At 32.0% G+C, this 18,741-nt stretch overlaps 1 protein-coding gene across 9 annotated transcripts in view; it reads right to left on the reverse strand.

Moving 5' to 3' along the window:
- LOC134685107 (rho GTPase-activating protein 39-like) overlaps nt 1-18,741 on the reverse strand; it is a 94,328-nt gene that overhangs the window by 20,872 nt on the left and 54,715 nt on the right. For 8 of the 9 annotated variants that reach the window (XM_063544547.1, XM_063544545.1, XM_063544544.1 and 5 more), the window contains 4 exons: nt 17,662-17,754; nt 10,741-10,824; nt 5,006-6,422; nt 1,255-1,526 (listed from right to left, as the gene is read on the reverse strand). In XM_063544547.1, the coding sequence (XP_063400617.1) occupies nt 1,255-1,526; nt 5,006-6,422; nt 10,741-10,824; nt 17,662-17,754 (1,866 nt within the window). Of the gene's footprint in view, nt 1-1,254; nt 1,527-5,005; nt 6,423-10,740; nt 10,825-17,661; nt 17,755-18,513; nt 18,610-18,741 lie in introns of those variants that run through there. The other variant, XM_063544551.1, reaches the window with a different exon arrangement.

An 18,741-nucleotide genomic window follows, 5' to 3' on the forward strand; every position in this document is an offset into this window, starting at 1 on the left:
GAATCTTATAATAACCTGTCTGTTTGGAGATCCTATACTGGGACTAGATCATGAATCTTATACCAACCTGTCTGTTTAAAGTCCTATACTGGGACTAATAGACACATTAGTTTCTGTCTGATTCTGGGACTAGATGATGAATCTTATAATAACCTGTCTGTTTAGAGATCCTATACTGGGACTAATTGACACATTAGTTTCTGTCTAATATGGGACTAGATGATGAATCTTATACCAACCTGTCTGTTTAGAGATCCTATACTGGGACTAATTGACACATTAGTTTCTGTCTAATATGGGACTAGATCATGAATCTTATACCAACCTGTCTGTTTAGAGATCCTATACTGGGACTAGATCATGAATCTTATACCAACCTGTCTGTTTAAAGTCCTATACTGGGACTAATAGACACATTAGTTTCTGTCTAATATGGGACTAGATGATGAATCTTATAATAACCTGTCTGTTTAGAGATCCTATACTGGGACTAATAGGCACATTAGTTTCTGTCTAATATGGGACTAGATGATGAATCTTATGATAACCTGTCTGTTTAGAGATCCTATACTGGGACTAATTGACACATTAGTTTCTGTCTAATATGGGACTAGATGATGAATCTTATACCAACCTGTCTGTTTAGAGATCCTATACTGGGACTAATTGACACATTAGTTTCTGTCTAATATGGGACTAGATGATGAATCTTATACCAACCTGTCTGTTTAGAGATCCTATACTGGGACTAATTGACACATTAGTTTCTGTCTAATATGGGACTAGATGATGAATCTTATACCAACCTGTCTGTTTAGAGATCCTATACTGGGACTAATTGACACATTAGTTTCTGTCTAATATGGGACTAGATCATGAATCTTATACCAACCTGTCTGTTTAGAGATCCTATACTGGGACTAATTGACACATTAGTTTCTGTCTAATATGGGACTAGATGATGAATCTTATACCAACCTGTCTGTTTAGAGATCCTATACTGGGACTAATTGACACATTAGTTTCTGTCTAATATGGGACTAGATGATGAATCTTATACCAACCTGTCTGTTTAAGGATCCTATACTGGGACTAATTGACACATTAGTTTCTGTCTAATATGGGACTAGATGATGAATCTTATACCAACCTGTCTGTTTAGAGATCCTATACTGGGACTAGATGATGAATCTTATACCAACCTGTCTGTTTAGAGATCCTATACTGGGACTAGATGATGAATCTTATACCAACCTGTCTGTTTAGAGATCCTATACTGGGACTTATTGATACATTAGTTTCTGTCTGATATGGGACAACCATTGAAGCCGGTCTTTGTTGCATCATATCAGCTTGCATTGAATGACTTTTCTCCATGGCTGGACTTCCTGTTAGGGAATCGCCTTTTTCTGGCTTCTTCCTTTTTAATGATGTATGATGGGATAGATCGAATCCTGGCGGTGAATCGTTGACAGAATACATGTTACTAGCATCCTCAACATCCTCAAAACTTTGGTTCAGTTCAACTGAAACAGAATAAAAACATGGAAAATATTATCACAACACTATCTGGTTGATCTCCTAAATACACATGAAACATTTATGCATATGGAAACTTACTAATTTGACCAAATATTGAGATTGAAAATACCCTTCCTTGCATGCTCTGCTTTGTCTGTGGTTCAGACAAGATATCGTTATTTTTCGGGAAGCACAATATGTATGCAGTTCAGAGAAAAGATTGCTATATTCCAGTATCACAAATTTTCGGCTAATCAAAAACAAAATATTGGTATTTTCCAGCATCACAAAATGTCTGTGGTTCCACCTCAATATCATTATTTTCAAACATCCAAATTGTCTATGGTTCAGCAACAATATTGTTATTTTCAAGTTACACAAATTGGCTGTCCTTTAGACACAACATCTTTATTTTAACATCACAAAAATGCCTGTGGTACAGAAACAATATCATTATTTACCCGTATCACAAAATAATAACCTTCAAAATATGGTACGACTCTTACCTGATTTCATACAGATTGTCAAACTTGTTAATACTCTCATGATGTTGATAACAACATTATTATTGTCTTTAATTAACTGATTACTTCATAAAAAGGTGTAAGTTTAATGATAACACGAGATAACAGGTGATAAATATATCCTAAATGAGGAAATTCCCTAATGATTAATTGTCCACTCAGCTATTTTTAGATTTTTTGTCACTTACAACTGATGTTTTCACTTGAGATAAGATATTTTTAGTTTTGATGTGGATGTATCAATACTTAATATTTGAGAAAATGAAAGGGGCTTCACTGAGTAATATATATATTTCCTGGATATATTTATATACTTTGGAAAATGCCTGAAATGTTCCAGAAAAAAAGGAAAGTATCATCAAAGAATTACCTGTAATTTTGAATTTATCTCTCTGCACTTAAAAAGCAATCTACTAACAATTAGTTCTCCACACTTGGTTCTTGTTGTTTATAATAAGCAGAATTGATCCAAATCAATACTGGTCCTTATTTGTAGAACAACTGCAACAAGGTTTGTCCAATTGCAATTGATCTATTCTTATCAGTATTGACTTAACATAAAATGCACTTTTTCACATTATACTGCTGCACAATTTATTACTGTGTTTAACATAGGTCAGTTTCTATAAATATCTATTTATTTGTTAATGTGTCTTTACATCCATTTTTTAATTAGAAACTCATTATAAACCGAAATTTACAGTTTATAAATTGTTGTTGAATTATGGTGTTATTTGAAATCATGCTATACACTACTTTTGTAAGGGCCTTACACAGCTGACTTAGAAGTATGGATTTTGCTCATTGTTTAAGGCCGTATTGTGCCCTATCATGGTTTACATCTACTTTATTTGGATTTTGGTGGACAGTTGTCTCATAATAGGTTTTCATACCATATTTCTCTATTTTATATTAGCATGTAAGTAAAATGAAGAAAACTATTATCTGTTTGAATTTTGTTATAAAAATAATGATGAATAAAATGTTTGTTTACTTTTGTAAAGAATCTTTGGGCATGCATGTGGTCTTTTTAAATTTATCAAATTATGCCTTTTAATTTGATAATTTTGTTTTTAAGATCCACTTTTTCGATATACATCTTCTGACAGCTGGAATACTTACAAATACATCAGAGTTATTCCTTAGAACTATTTACTTATTTCCTTCTAAGCCTAACACTAATAACATTGTATTTTCCCCAATGAATTTCCTTTGCATTATACATATTGGTTTCAATACTTTGAAAACGTTTCTACAAACACTTTACAGTTAGCACTATCTCAAGTATAAACGATATCTATCAACCATATCTGCAATATTGCATTTTTGTGTGGTTTATCATAATCCCAACAAAGATATGGTCAACACTGGCCTTCAGGAGTATTATCTACACTAGCCTATCGTCTGTGTATTAATAAAGAGCTAATACTTCTACAGTACAATCAGTTTAAAATAAAACGATCAGGGAATCACTAGAAACTAGGAGTGATTACTCTCTGTCCAAATATACCATTAAAACGGTAAAGAGCCTGGTCTGTGTCACAAAACAGAGCTAATATTTACACAGTACAATCAGTTAAAAATAAAACATTCACTGTGAGGTATCATTGGAAATAAGGAGTAATTACTCCCTGTCTAAAAATACCATTAAAACAGAAAAAAGTCATATCGTCTGTGAATCAACAGAAAGCTAATCCTTGTACAGTACAGCCACTTAAAAATAAAAACGTTCACTATAGGGAATCACTAAAAACAAGGAGTGATTACTCTCAGTCCAAAAATACCATTAAAACTGTAAAAAGAGAAAATATGATCTGGATACATTACTTTCAGTTTGATTCTTTGAATATACCAGGGATACAATTACACGGCACAGAAGATAATTGATGTAAAGTAAAAACACCACTTACTAGACATAACTTGTTTTATAAGATAAAGTCAATCGATCACGATATGCAATGTTTGCACTCACGATAACAAAAATTTTCATCTTATGTAATGTATTGAACAGTAAAAAGCACAGACAGAATTCTTGGGTAAAGCAACAATCACTGAAACAAGCTATGCTAAGAAACCAATTTCTTACTTTGATATTCTTTTGTATTTAGCCAATTTCTGCCTATTTTTTGACAAGTTGTAATATTACAGTAATAAATAATATACAATTTGTCTAGACATTAGTGATGTTTTCATGAGTTTGGAGAAAAGCAAATCAATAACCATACATACAAATTATACAAACATCAATAGGAAATGACACTTAAGGTTTTGTATTGCAATCTACCAAACATAAAGATTAGATGGGAAGATGTAGCATTTGAATAAATTAGCATAGAATTATCGTGAAAACAGCAAAAGACAGTTAACATAACTTTGCAAATTAATTTTATTACTAGTGTTTATAAACCTTCAAAGGCTGCTTATGTTAAGCCCATTTGTGGGCAAACACTGTTGAGACAGGAAAAAAGTTAACTCAGTAATCCAAGCAAAACCCTATTATTATATGCTCACTTCTTGAGTAATGTATAAGAAAATTTAAACTACCTCATCTCCTTTGAACTACCCCCCCCCCCCCTCCCCCCCCCACCTTTCCAACTAAACCAACCACTAACCTAACAAAACTTTGGCTTTAAAATGCACTATGATTGAAAATTTCTAAAAAAACAAATTGTATTCCAAAATCATGCTAAGAGCAAAAAGAAAAAAATCGAGAATGAATACAAACACAAAATAATACCTATATACCTCTCCTGATTAGAAAAAGGTTAGGTTATGATACTCTATAGAATATAATTATGTAGACAATATAATCATTCATCATGAAGAGATTAATAATTATTCCCCTCACAGATCTTTAGATGTTATTCCTACAGATGCTATGGCATAAGACATTCCATTGATCAAGTACAATATCTTTGTTGATAATAACGATCATAATGATAACAATATTAATAACATACCTTCTCCAGGGAAATTCTCAAAAACTGGAGCTGACCTATGACCTCTATTCATCAAGTGACCATACTGTTCATTTAACATACTAGGATCAATCTGAAAGTCATGTGGGTAGTTTAATATCACTTTTTCCCTTGAATGCCTGTTAGTGTTCGGCTGAAAGTCTTCCGGATAATTTACAATATTTTGGTTGTCTTTTAATACCTCTTTAAAATTTGTTGCGTCATTTAAGTTTGTAGGAAAACTAGGCGTCCGTTCACTTTGTGTTGGTACATTTGCATAATCAGGTTCCGAATCATCCGAAACTCTTGAGTCATGTGACAATTGACTGCCACTTTTCACATGAACAATGTCAATGTCACCAGCACTTTTATGTGAACCTCTAGATGAAATACTATCGTTAAATCCTTTCATTTCACTCTGTAATTGTTGCAGACGCAAAGACCCATGGGAAGAATGCATATCTCGCAATGATCCTTGTGACGATTGTGAGTCTGATAAATCCCTATTACGAGATGAGAATGAAGTCTGACTGTCCGCTCGCTCATGTCGCACTGCCCTAGTTGATGAATGTGAAGTATCACTGTCAGATCTCTCATGTGGATGATAATAATGTCCTCCAACATAATCCCCCGGTGCTATTACAATGTCTGACGTTCCAAATGTCCCTGGGTCAGGAACAGAGGTAGGTTCATATGACACAGGCTGTTGTTCTACATTTAATCTTTTGTAGGTTGTACTTCCATTACGTTTTGGAACACCTACAAAAGATGGATTAGTACGTGGAAATGATCTTAGTTTCTGTTTTTGTGGAATAGGACTTGCATGTCCTTGTTGTGCCACTATGTCTTGACTGAATGCTATACATTCTTGGTCTTTATTTGTAGTTAAGACTGGACTATATAACCTATCATGTAATTCTTGGGGAACACTGTTTTGGTTTGTAGAATAACCGAAGGCTGAGCTATACATCTCAGGATTAGGTGAACTGTAAGAGTCTGAACGGCTTCCGTAGTCACTTCCATGACGTTTAGATCTGTTTGAATATGATAAGTCAGAGTCATCATGTGCACGGATCTTTGCGTAATGTGGTTGCGAATCATCTCGACCATAATTTGTAAAACGGTAGCTATTTGATCTAACAGGAAGTGCACTGGGTGTAACTTCTGAAACAGATCGTTGCATTGAGTGAGCACGACCTGACCTTGGAGAATCGTATCCTCGTGGAGACATGTCTGTGGATGATTCCCGTCTCAGTACTGACGAGGGCACCGGTGGACTGGATGATGAATACCCTGCTTGAGTTGATTGAGATGACTGACTGCTGCGTCTTCTGACATTCTCACCATTTACCTCCTTAAAGCTATCATGTCGACTAGAACTACTTTGAGACGAATTGGAATCCTGTCGGGAAAATCTTTGCTGAAATAGAAATAAGAACAAAGTAAATATCAATTTATAGCTAAATAATTGGATGGAAGCCATGTATAAGTGAAAAGTTCAATACAATGCAGCTTGATCATTTTTTTGTCTCCATTTTTTGGGGGTAAAATACAACTACCTATAGTTATTTGAAATACCTCAAATCCTCATAATATCCTTTTAATTTTGAATATTTCCTTATGGAATATTGAGAGTGTGCATATTCCTTTTTCTTTATTGTTTTTATTCTGTGGATAACCATGATAACAGGTCTGAAAGAATTGCCAATCAGTATGATTAATGATGTCAGCACATTTACAAAACTGGGATAAGTTCTTAATTACATAAATAGATATAACTACAAAATAACAGACAAAACTTGATTTAAGTGACAGACACTAACTTAAAAGACATGTGCACTTTGTAAGCCACTGGGCAACTTTCAATGGAAGCAAATGCATTTTGATTAATAATTCAAAATCAAAGATAACTTATTTATTCTAATGTATTACAGTCCTCTAATGACAATCAGTAATTAAGGAAGCAAGGAAGAAGGAAGCCAGTTTACTGCCTTTTATGTTAGTATTATACATTTTTTATTTTTCTCTAGCTTTATAGACTTCCAATTCATACAAGGAAATCTTTGGAATATTGAATAAGATGTGCTTTAATGACATAAACCTTTTTTTGTGGACAAATTGCAAGGATCTATATCTTTGTTTCTGCAGATTATTCACATAATGCTACTCAATTTTGTATGAGAATAAATACAGTTTTCCAGCTGACAATCAGGTTTTCTCATTGGTAAAGGCCTATAAGTATAATTGCTTAAACCACTTTATGCGAAATCAATTGTCTCAATTACACAACATCTCCTTATTTTGATAAAGAGTCAGAAATATATACATGGATAACTTTATGTAGTAGTGTCATAAGGATGACATAATTCTGTACTTTATCAGGAATTTCTGACAGAAGTTTTTTGCTTACCATTTGTGACTTCCGCATAACAACATCCGAAGTTTCTCCATACCAAGACATTATTTTCATCGTTCACATTTAAATTTCTACTGTTTTGTTTGTTTTACAAAGCTACTTTTTTATAAATTTCACACATATTTTCTTATTTCCTTGTTTAAATAGACCATGAAGTATTTACTTTTCTTAAGATTTAAATAACTAGAGTATTAAATCTCTAATAAGGTGTACATCATCAGCATACAATGTCCTGATATGTGATTTACTTCTTTAAGCTATAAACCTGGCATGTCCTTAAACGAACATCTTATATTTCATAATTATAGATATTAAATCTGTTGCCATACCAACCAATTATAATAAAATCAGTTAAGATATAAAATCATTTTTACCACAAAAATGACCTTCTGAGTATAAATTAAACATTCAGTGACGGGCAATTTCTTATCTTATAGGCTATGAGCTAACAAGGTCTAGTGATAAATTTTCAGCTTTCTAAAAGTACTTGTGTTTTTTTCTAATCGTTGGAAATGAATTCTTTAAAAACTATGAACAACAATATAAACTTCTACTGCTAACATCTTAATTTTGGTGGATAGTGGTTTCATTGGCAATTATACTACATGTCCATATTCTTATATTATATCATTACAATAAAACTTCAAATAAAGTGAAATATAAAAAATATAAATTCGATAATTTAGAACACTCAGACAGATAATGTAATTAGATGGATATGATGCCAAGACTTTCACCCACTGTCTATTACATTAATAACATTAGTCTAACTAGCCAGTTAGGGGTAACAGTACATGATTTGGCCGCTTGACAAGTGCTTATGTATTTTTTTTATAAATTATCATCATTTGTTGATGTTGATTACGATACGCCTGATAAAACAACCTGTAATATACATATTATCTTAATTACAATGTATTATGTCATTAACTACAATCAATAAACACACTTTTCTGCCAAATGTACTTATTTTGTATTGTTAGTAATATATTACATATCATTACTTACTTGAGTTATTAACTTACTAAGACAGGAAAGGCCCAACGAACAAGGAAATTTCTGTGGTTGGGAAAGAAATTCTTGCAATGGGGCAGGAAAATAATCAGATATTGTAAATGTAGGGTTTTTCAAAACATGCTTTCTACAAAGTTCAATTAAACCAATAGCACAAAGCTCAAAATTTGTGAACCCCAACTCTCTGCAATTATCTCAACTCGCCAGATTAGCATTAAGTACATAATAACTAACATTAAGAAATTAGACAAAAAGAACCAATCTCAAAGTGCTTGCAGTTAATAAATGCCATAATTCAAAGCCGATGAAAACAAATAATTAAGTATTTACTCTTCCATTCTCAATTTTAAGTATCAATCAGATCATATCCTTTGGATTTAGTGTAAAGATTTCATTAACAGTATAAGTAAAGCAGTGTAGTGGGCAACAATTATACCAAGTATCATTAATATCTCTAATGGCATACAAAAATTCTAAAGAGGACACAATTTTTAAAATGTATCTGTACTAGGGCAATATATGAAACTTTGTTTGTGACCTAATCTAGCAGATAGATAGGCCATTCTCATATGTACCATACCCTTTGGTGGTGGGAAGCAATACTGTCAAGCTATATTGTATCATTCAAAGCATTAAAAAGTAACTAGCTGAAGGGGGACTAGGCAAGATAGCTGATGTCGACTTCTTTCTAAGTATGGTTGTGTTTCAGATTGAAGGACAGACAGAGGGAGAAAACTTCAAGTATATATTATGTATATCATCATGCAATGGAGGACAACAAAACTCTTTTTTAAAACTGGACATGTGAAGTGTTTTTTTAGACAAGTCTTTTTTATTTACAAGTTCAGACAAGAACATCAGGATTTGAACTAACTACAGAACAAGATCCTGTAAGAACAGGGACACTCAGGTAAAACAACTATATTTTTTCAGTCAAAATAATAATGAGTAATTTATTTATACCTTGCCTTCATTTATACTTAAGTCAATGTAAGTTGTTATCTTGTCATTTTAGAGCCAATAAACAGAAAATTTACAGCTTTGTGTAAGTTTTGATCTTTTGACGAGATGCAGAATTCTAATATTATAAGTGGTTAATAAGTAATATTCTGCCCAGCAATACGTTACCATAGAAGTCATCAATTAAACATTAACAGGGTAATTGAAAAGATAAACCAAGGTCCCACTGAGTAATCATAATTGACCTTTAAATCAAAGATCAGTGACCTCTGTAGTGTTAAAGTTCAAAAGTAAAAATTATTTGTGCAACCTTGAGTTGACCAGTGACAATTAAGTGTTTCTCATATATCAGTTGGATATGTATATACCTTATGTACAATTTGTTTTCTTTTTCATAATAATTATTTAAAACTTCAAAGATAATAGGGAAAAGGAAAACATTGTGACATTTAAGAGGGATTTTATTTTTGCAAATATAATTTCTTCCTTATTGTTTTGTTGTGGTTTTGAATAATACGCAAATAATTTTCAACTCGTCATTGAAATCCAAACAACATGATAAAAATGTGAGATCCATTAAATTACTGAGTATTGTTTCAGACCCTAGTTTTCAGAATTCTGAATTTATGTCATGTTCAGAAAATGGCCAAAAACTTTTTAATTCAAATAATAGTCTACCAAACTTCGGAAACATATATATAGACCAATCTTCATCTAGTTCAATTCTTGTGACCTACTTTGACAATCCATAATTCAGCAGTAATAAAGTATAGCACATTTGCATAAATTAGCATAAACTTTGTAAATGTTTATGTATAGCTTCAACTATTTTGTTCATTATCTGTATAAGATCTAATTAGGGTTTGGTATTGCATGGACAAGGGACTATTAAGTTTAATTCACAGGTCAAAAGTCCAGTAATGCAAAGGACAATATAAGACTTAGGTCCCATTCAGATGTCTGAATGTATGAATCAAGGGATATAACCCAATGTGAAGTTTGGCATGTTTTTAATAAGAGAACACAGAAGACTGTGAAGTTTGCTATGTTTGTAAATAAGAACACAGAAGACTATATCTACAAAAAGCAATGAATATAGATATAAGACAAAGTGGTATGACTATGAGTGCCAATGAGACAACTCTCCATCCAAGTTATAACAATTTATAAAAGTAAACCATTATAGGTCAAGGTACAGCCTTCAACCTGGAGCCTTGACATACACTGAACAGCAAGCTATAAAGGGCCCCAAATATTACTAGTATAAAACCATTCAAATGGGAAAACCAAAGGTCTATTCTATATAAAACAAGAAACAGGAAACAATAATCAGAGTATGAAAACTTACCTTGCGTGAGACATTGGGACTTGTTTGTGGTGCTCCTCCACTTTTGATGGAACCAGTTCGTATATTCTTGGGATGTTCTCGTCTCTTTAAACAGAAAACATATAAAATGTAAAATAAAGGAGCTAATATGAGAAAGAGGCTAATTGTTAATTCCAGATATAATGTATTCCTTGTAGTAAAATCACCAACTCCCATCACCTGTATGTAATCCCTCATGTGGACGCAAATAACACTAGTCGTATTAACTTCCCCACACTGCATAGATTTTAAATATATAATCAAATGTAAGGTGCCAAAAACTTCAATAAAATTTCCATTCTATAAATATATGTTCCTAATGTCATAAATATCCAATTAGTAATAACAGTCATTTATATCCAATTTAGGTATGTATGCTAATAACAGTTACAGTTAAAGGCATGTTTTTACTCAGTAGTCTCCCTTGTATATTCTACTACACAGATAATATCCACTTGAACTATCAAGTAATCATAATCTCAACTCGGCATAACTCTTCTTCAAATTAAATAATATCTACATCATTTTTTAAATGCTAATATATGAAAGTTTCATGATCTTCTCTTATTTCCTTTTTAAATATGTCTCGTCAGTTATCGTATTTACAAGTCACATGATACTTTGACTCCAGCGGTAGCTGGGTCGTACTAGATAAATGATAAAGTTTCTTGTTTCTGTATAAGTTGACTATGTTGACTTTATAATCCACATATCTGTAGTACTTCACAAATTATTAATACATCCTTCCTTATCCTTTCCTCCGGAATTTACAACAATGTCCCGTGTTAAAGCAAACATGTCCTTGAAAAACATGCACTATTATAACATGTTAACTGTACACAAGCTCATAAACGGTTTAAATTATTATAAATGTTTGAATTTGTTATATAATATGCACTATAGAATTTCTTATTATCTTATATTTATATTATTCAAAGTATTTGTCAATGTCGAGCACTTTTACAATAGAATTAAAAACTTCTTCCTTTTTATACAAACACTTTTAAATATGAAACTCTTATTGACTTTTAAACATTTGAATCACACCTTAAACAATTTAAGTAAGAAAAATTATACAAATCAACAAAAAATCTTATTCTAACACAATGATCTTCTATCTGATATACAATCCAGTTCTTAGATTACTATCAATATATCCTTTATAAAATTCAGACACAATTAGCTCATGTGAACCGTGTCACGACTCCTCACTTCTAACTTCCAATAATTTGATCCATATTCAATCCATTTCAATGTTTTTTCCCAAACCAAACTTAACTTCAGACACTTGTTAGAGTGAAGAATGCAAACATAAATAACACTAAGTAATTATTTATTACACAAAAAACTTCTAATGTCAAGCCAATACACATAACAGGAATGTAATCAGTAACTTCTATCTCATTATTGAAACAATTCCGCACTTTTCACCTCCTAATTTTTTGTCTGAATGACGTCTTAAAAGAATAGAGTATTTTATCACACATAAACATCTGTCTTTACTACATGTAAGATACCACATGTAACTATCCATTCTTCTGATAACCTCCCCCTGGGGGATGGATACTTGTCAAAACCTAGTAGATCACTAATCAAGCAGTGATCAGATAAATTAATTCCTGTGTTATCCCTGATCACATCTGCCTTTCTGATACCTCTAGTATCCCTTTGTATTAACTGCCCATATGTTTATGTTAATTTGATGTATATCATATATGACAGGTTGTTTTACTCAATAGATAGATGCTTATATAATTTTTGTGGTTTATCTATTAGCATAAACATCAAAAGTGTAATGAGTTTTACTATAAATTACCTATGATTATAATTTGTGACCTTTTGATTACAGTTAGATGTATACAATTTATATGAATCATAATCTGCTATGCTAGGTTGCTTTTTGTTGAAAAGAAGATCATTTGTCATAAATTAAAATACAACAATTCATTCTAACAGTAGCATTTTTGTCTGATCATCATTTATCATTATTTCTACCATGAAAAAACATTCCTAAAACATTAAAGAGCTTTAGTGAGTAAGCTCACAAGAGCCCGGGGCCTCCCCTCTCATAAATCATGATTTCAAACAGTTATATTGTCTAACACAAATATATTTTCTTATATTACCTTGATCTTAGTCCAAGTGACTTGAAAATTAATAATGATCTTCCCCTTAGACCTCTTATTATATGTGACCACATATCCATGCAAGATTGTAATCTCATATAATGCATCCTAAAACCCCTTTTTCTGTACAATAGTCTGTCACGTTTTAGTAACCTTGACCTTGACCTTATGAATAGTAACATAACATTCATAGAAATCTTTTTCCTCATATTTTTCATTCGATTTAGCATCCAGAAACCACTTTCGGTCTTTTTAAAGTAACTACTACCTTGATCTTTGACATGGTGACCTCAAAATCAATGTAATGATTTACCATAGTTTGTAAGAATGGTCCCTACCAAAGTATGCATTAAACAAATTATTGCTAATTATAATTTCAACCTTTCACTCTTATGGAACACCTATTGAATCAGTGAGCGAGAAACAAGAAATGTAGGCCTATTCTATATTTACCCATCTGTTATAGCCATTTTCATTTCAACAAACTATAAATTTACCAATCATCATTTCCCTCCCAACAGCTAGTTTCCAACTGACATATACTATACAACAGCAGCAAGGAGCAAACATAATGATATGACATAATGAATTTAACATGTACAAACATTAATTTCAAAACTTTGTCACATCAACCAAACTTTATTTGCATGTAACGCCCTGAAATATTTGTATGAATCATACGATCTGTATTCCTATACATGTGTACTATATAATTTACATTTATTGTAAATCATTTATAATTCATAAATATCACATGAGGACAATACTTCTAATTCAAACAATGTTTTTATATAGGTTACAAGAGTATATTTACTTTTTTACTTTTCCTGGCAACTTTTGAATCCCAAGATGCAGCTGGTATTGGGAATTAAATCTTTTGAGGCTTGGATGATTATACCAATCTAAGTTTGTTTGCAAAGAAGCCTTTTAAAAAATGTCTTTCCCCATAAATGAAACATATAAGAGGGTTTTTTTTCCAACTGCATTTCAAACCATCTTTTTTTGCTGCATGACAATCAGAAGTCTATTCTAATGCTGTTATTCAATGCTGACATTTCTTAATTAACACTGGAACTGCTATGAAATTTTTACTAATTTGTGCAGAAATGAAATATGGAACACCACTTATACCTATGGAAAAAGTTCTGCATACCAGCCTACAGGAATTTGTACAATGTAGACCAATTAAAATTATGGTTTTAATACTAATAGGCATGAAATCCATAAAATAGCATGTACCTTACAAATGTTAATTGTCAAAGAATCCACAAAAATTCCTTCCCAGCAAATGCTAAATCATTAGTCCACATTATCTGGAATTTGTTAATTCAGCTCTCCAAAAAAATATGATTTAAGTATTTTGTCAGAATATTCAAAGACTGTTAAAACTATCATAGCCAATTCAATGTTAACCTGCCCCTACATATAGGTTTAATATATATTTAATATACACCAATAGCATAATTGTGCAATTGATTTAAACCAAGATGTTTATAAAGGTTAATGCAAAAAGATAGATTTCAATAATTTAATGAGGGGTCTTTCAGCAATTGTATCTTACTTCTGGTGAAGCATAATCACATATTGGCGTAAGTTACAAAAAATTCTATTCCAACTAACTGTCTAACCCATTCCAAGAAAAAAAATCTGTATAGTAATCCTTTGCTTTAAAAGGAAACTGTTATGCATTTGTTATCCATTTATTAAGATTCAATCTGTACATGACAAAAATATCTAATCTATTTTATGTTTCTATTGTTAACAATAATCTTTAAGTACGCATGAAGGGACATATCTGACATTTAGTTTGATTAGATCAGGAATGTAAAAAAAAAAGACATTGTTCTATCTATTTCTTAAAAGTCTATGGTAAAACCCAAGCTTTTAACATATATTTCTGGACCTATCTATTTCTTAAAAGTCTATGGTAAAACCTAAGTTTTTAACATATATTTCTGTATCAAAGCATCAATGCTCATTGCATGTTAAGATCTCAAATGTGAGGAAAAAGGTGGACAAAGTTTTTACCGTAGTCTGTCAACCTGACTTCTGTTTACACATACAATCTTAAGAAGCTATGTGAACTCTTTAAATGGTCTAGTGCTCCATCCAATGGAACTTTTGTTGGAAAAATATGGTGGTTAAATGGTTACCTGGTGGGGTTTTTTCAGGACCATCACTATAATTTTTTTTCTAATTGAACCATTTACTAACAAGTTCCATAAGGGTCAATAAATTCAATTGAAAGAAATCTGTCTGTAACACACTACGGACTACCTCCTAAATACTGTTCACAGAATTGTAATATAATGTTAAATTCCTAATCATATAAAAAAAAACATTGAAATTAAATTATACTCAGAGGTACATGTCAAGGAGACAGCAACCCATAGACACACAAAAAAAACAAAAAGCCACCTAGAGTTCAACAGCAGGAGGTTTTCAACAGAGTAGACTTGTGTCAAGTATTAAATTACATAAAGTTCAAGAAAAGATGTAAATGAATTAAACAAAGACAATCAAAGATTTGCCATCAACCTCAAATTTTCCCACTTGTAAAAAATCACACTTAAGATAACAAGAGTGCACCCGCTGAAATGTCTGCCTTCTTTACTTATCATTGATATTATGTTGATATAAACTCACATAAACTCAACATTAACCAAGAAAACAAAACATTGAACAATGAACCATGAAAATGAGGTCAAGGTCAGATGAACCATGCCAGGCAGACATGCACAGCTAACAATTCTTCAATACAACAAATATAGTTAACTTATTGCTTATAAATTAATAAAAACAGACCAAAACCCAAACACTTACCACTTAGCAATGGACCATGAAAATGAGGTCAAGGTCAAATAAAATCTGCTTAACAGACATATAGATCATGAAATATTTCCATACACCAAATATAGTTGACCAAATGCATAAAGCATAAGAAAAATAGAGCAAAACTCAAAAACATAACTTTGACCACTGAACCATGAAAATGAGGTCAAGGTCAGATGACACCTGTCAGCTAGACATGTACACCTTACAATCATTCCATACACCAAATATAGTAGACCTATTGCATATAGTATAAGAAAAACAGACCAAAACACAAAAACATAACTATAACCACTGAACCATGAAAATGAGGTCAAGGTCAGATGACACCTGCCAGTTGGACATGTACACCTTACAATCATTTCATTCACCGAATATACTAGACCTTTTGCTTTAAAATAGTATCTGAGATATGGACTTGACCACCAAAACTTAACCTTGTTCACTGATCCATGAAATGAGGTCGAGGTCAAGTGAAAACTGTCTGACGGCCGGTGACGGGCATGAGGACCTTGCAAGGTATGCACATACCAAATATAGTTATCCAATTACTTATAATAAGAGAGAATTTAACATTACAAAAAATCTTAACTTTTTTTTCAAGTAGTCATTGAACCATGAAAATGAGGTCAAGGACATTGGACATGTGACTGACGGAAAGTTCATAACATGAGGCATCTATATATAAAGTATGAACCATCCAGGTCTTCTACCTTCTAAAATATAAAGCTTTTAAGAAGTTAGCTAACGCCGCCGCCGTAGCCACCGCCGCCAGATCAATATCCCTATGTCGAGCTTTCTGCAACAAAAGTTGCAGGCTCGACAAAAATGATGCAAAACAACCACTTACAAGGTTACTGACCTAGTACAGACTCATAAACATACTGTGGGGTCAAACTAGTTTTTGAAATCTTAACAACCCCCTTTTATAATCTCAATCAATGAACTTCAGCATGATTGTTTTTCTGAATATCAAATCAGCATTACAATATTAAATTGCTGATATAAATAATGAGATAAAAAGTTGATAATCTTGTAAAATCAAAGTACTTATCACTTCAGTGAAATGTTTCCAATTTTAAGTAAAAAACATCTAGAAAATTTATTTGTTCAAGCTTTCAAGAAACTGTGAAATTACCAACTTTGAAAGATAATAAACATAAAATCTTATCTTAGAAAATTATCTTGCAGACTTTGCGTTTTATTTTATTGTTTGCCATTTTATTTAGTTGGCATGGAGTTGCTTGCCAACATATTTACAGTGCAAGGGAAATAACTCTTGTTGGCTTGTTTCAAAGGTGTACTCTAGTATGAAATTTATTTATTTTCTAACATTTTTTCTGTCATAGTCCCCATATTCTGAATTAGAACTAAAATAAGTCAACTTTTAGCTGATAATTTTGATTTTAATAGATTTCCCAAACTTATCCTTACTTAAACACTGAACACAAATAATTCATTTCCCAACAGACAATAATTTGACAAAACAAATATCTTATTATTAATCCTGGTTTTTTTTCTTATCAATTCATTATCCTGAAAAAATATACCAAACTATTGTTTTTGAAGTATTGCAGAAGTACAGTTTAATGTTAAATCTTATTTCCAAATACATAATTAAGTTATACTGAGAAAAGGAACTGAAGAAGCATTAATTTATATTGTTTACTAAGAATTGGACCTACCTTCCAAAAAAGCAAAGAAACAATTCTTATATTAGAGAATTTTTTATCGGTTGTTCATTATGGTAATTTATATTACCTTGTTTGCAATTAAAATACATTGACTCACTATATAATATCAATATAATCATCTACTGGTAGATATTTCCTGACATACAGTCTCAGCATACAGTACTTTCAGAATATACAGGAATGGAACTGAATATTCATCCAGGAAAAGCCAAAGTTTAACTATAATAACAGATGTTAATACATGTACTTACTGTTTGTGCCACTGGAGTTTGTGTAGATATTTCTCGTTTGGAGGATAATCTGTCCAAATCCTCATTCCTAACTTCTGTGTTCTGTTTCAAGGTCTACAAATAAAAGTATGCAAATGTCTAAAAATATAGAAAATATTGTTAATCTGCACACAATACTGGTGATAAATTATAGATTGATTTAGGGTCTATGAAGAGTGACGGTCTACAGGAATAAGTTCTTGAAGCATACATAAAAGTTAATATTAACTGTAAAAGATTAGAAACCATATACACAGTTTTCCTGTAACCTTAGCTATACATGTGTAGCAGTGCTTGGGATGCATAAGATAATGGACATCTATTAAAATTATTCAAATCTCAGAAGTTATAACTATACAGTAACATGATATTGACTCCCCATTGACTTGAGTGGACAGACCCAAAGTCAGAGAATCTACCACCTAGGTTGTGTCTGGGATCATGCTTGCCTAAGAGTGCAGAAAATTGTGTCTTCCTACCCTGTCAGGTCAAAACAAAGACATTTAGTAGAGAAAGTAAAGACCAGTTGACTCAGAAAAAGAAAATAATGTTTCCTGGTAGGTTGATATGTCTTCCTGCAGACTGTTGCATTGTGAACTATCACGTTAAAGTCTGTCCATCTAGTACAAAGCAGGATTAATATGCATATCACTTAATAATGTTCTCTTTCTAAATATGTAAACATTTGCCACTAGACTTTACACAGTCATCAATCAAACAAATCTATCTATCTATTTTGTATGAATCTGAGACCACTGTCTAAAACTTTCCTCCTAATCACTGCTACTGTACCTTGCTATGAATATAACTTAAGAAAATGATTGAAATATTTACAAATAAATAGCAGCAGCACAATCCTGGACACATCTTATTCCATAGTAGTAACCTAAATCTTCTACTCCGTTTATCATCCATTGAACAGGTGTTTATAGAGAAAACCACTATCTAATATTACAGATATCATTACATCTCTCTACCCACAAGGTGTGCATAAAGTACTGTTATTATACAGGGGTACTAAGTGAGGCAAAAAGGACTTTAGATAATTACATTGCATTTTGT

This window comes from Mytilus trossulus, chromosome 9 (assembly GCF_036588685.1).
Source record: "Mytilus trossulus isolate FHL-02 chromosome 9, PNRI_Mtr1.1.1.hap1, whole genome shotgun sequence".
Lineage (NCBI taxonomy): Eukaryota > Metazoa > Mollusca > Bivalvia > Mytilida > Mytilidae > Mytilus > Mytilus trossulus.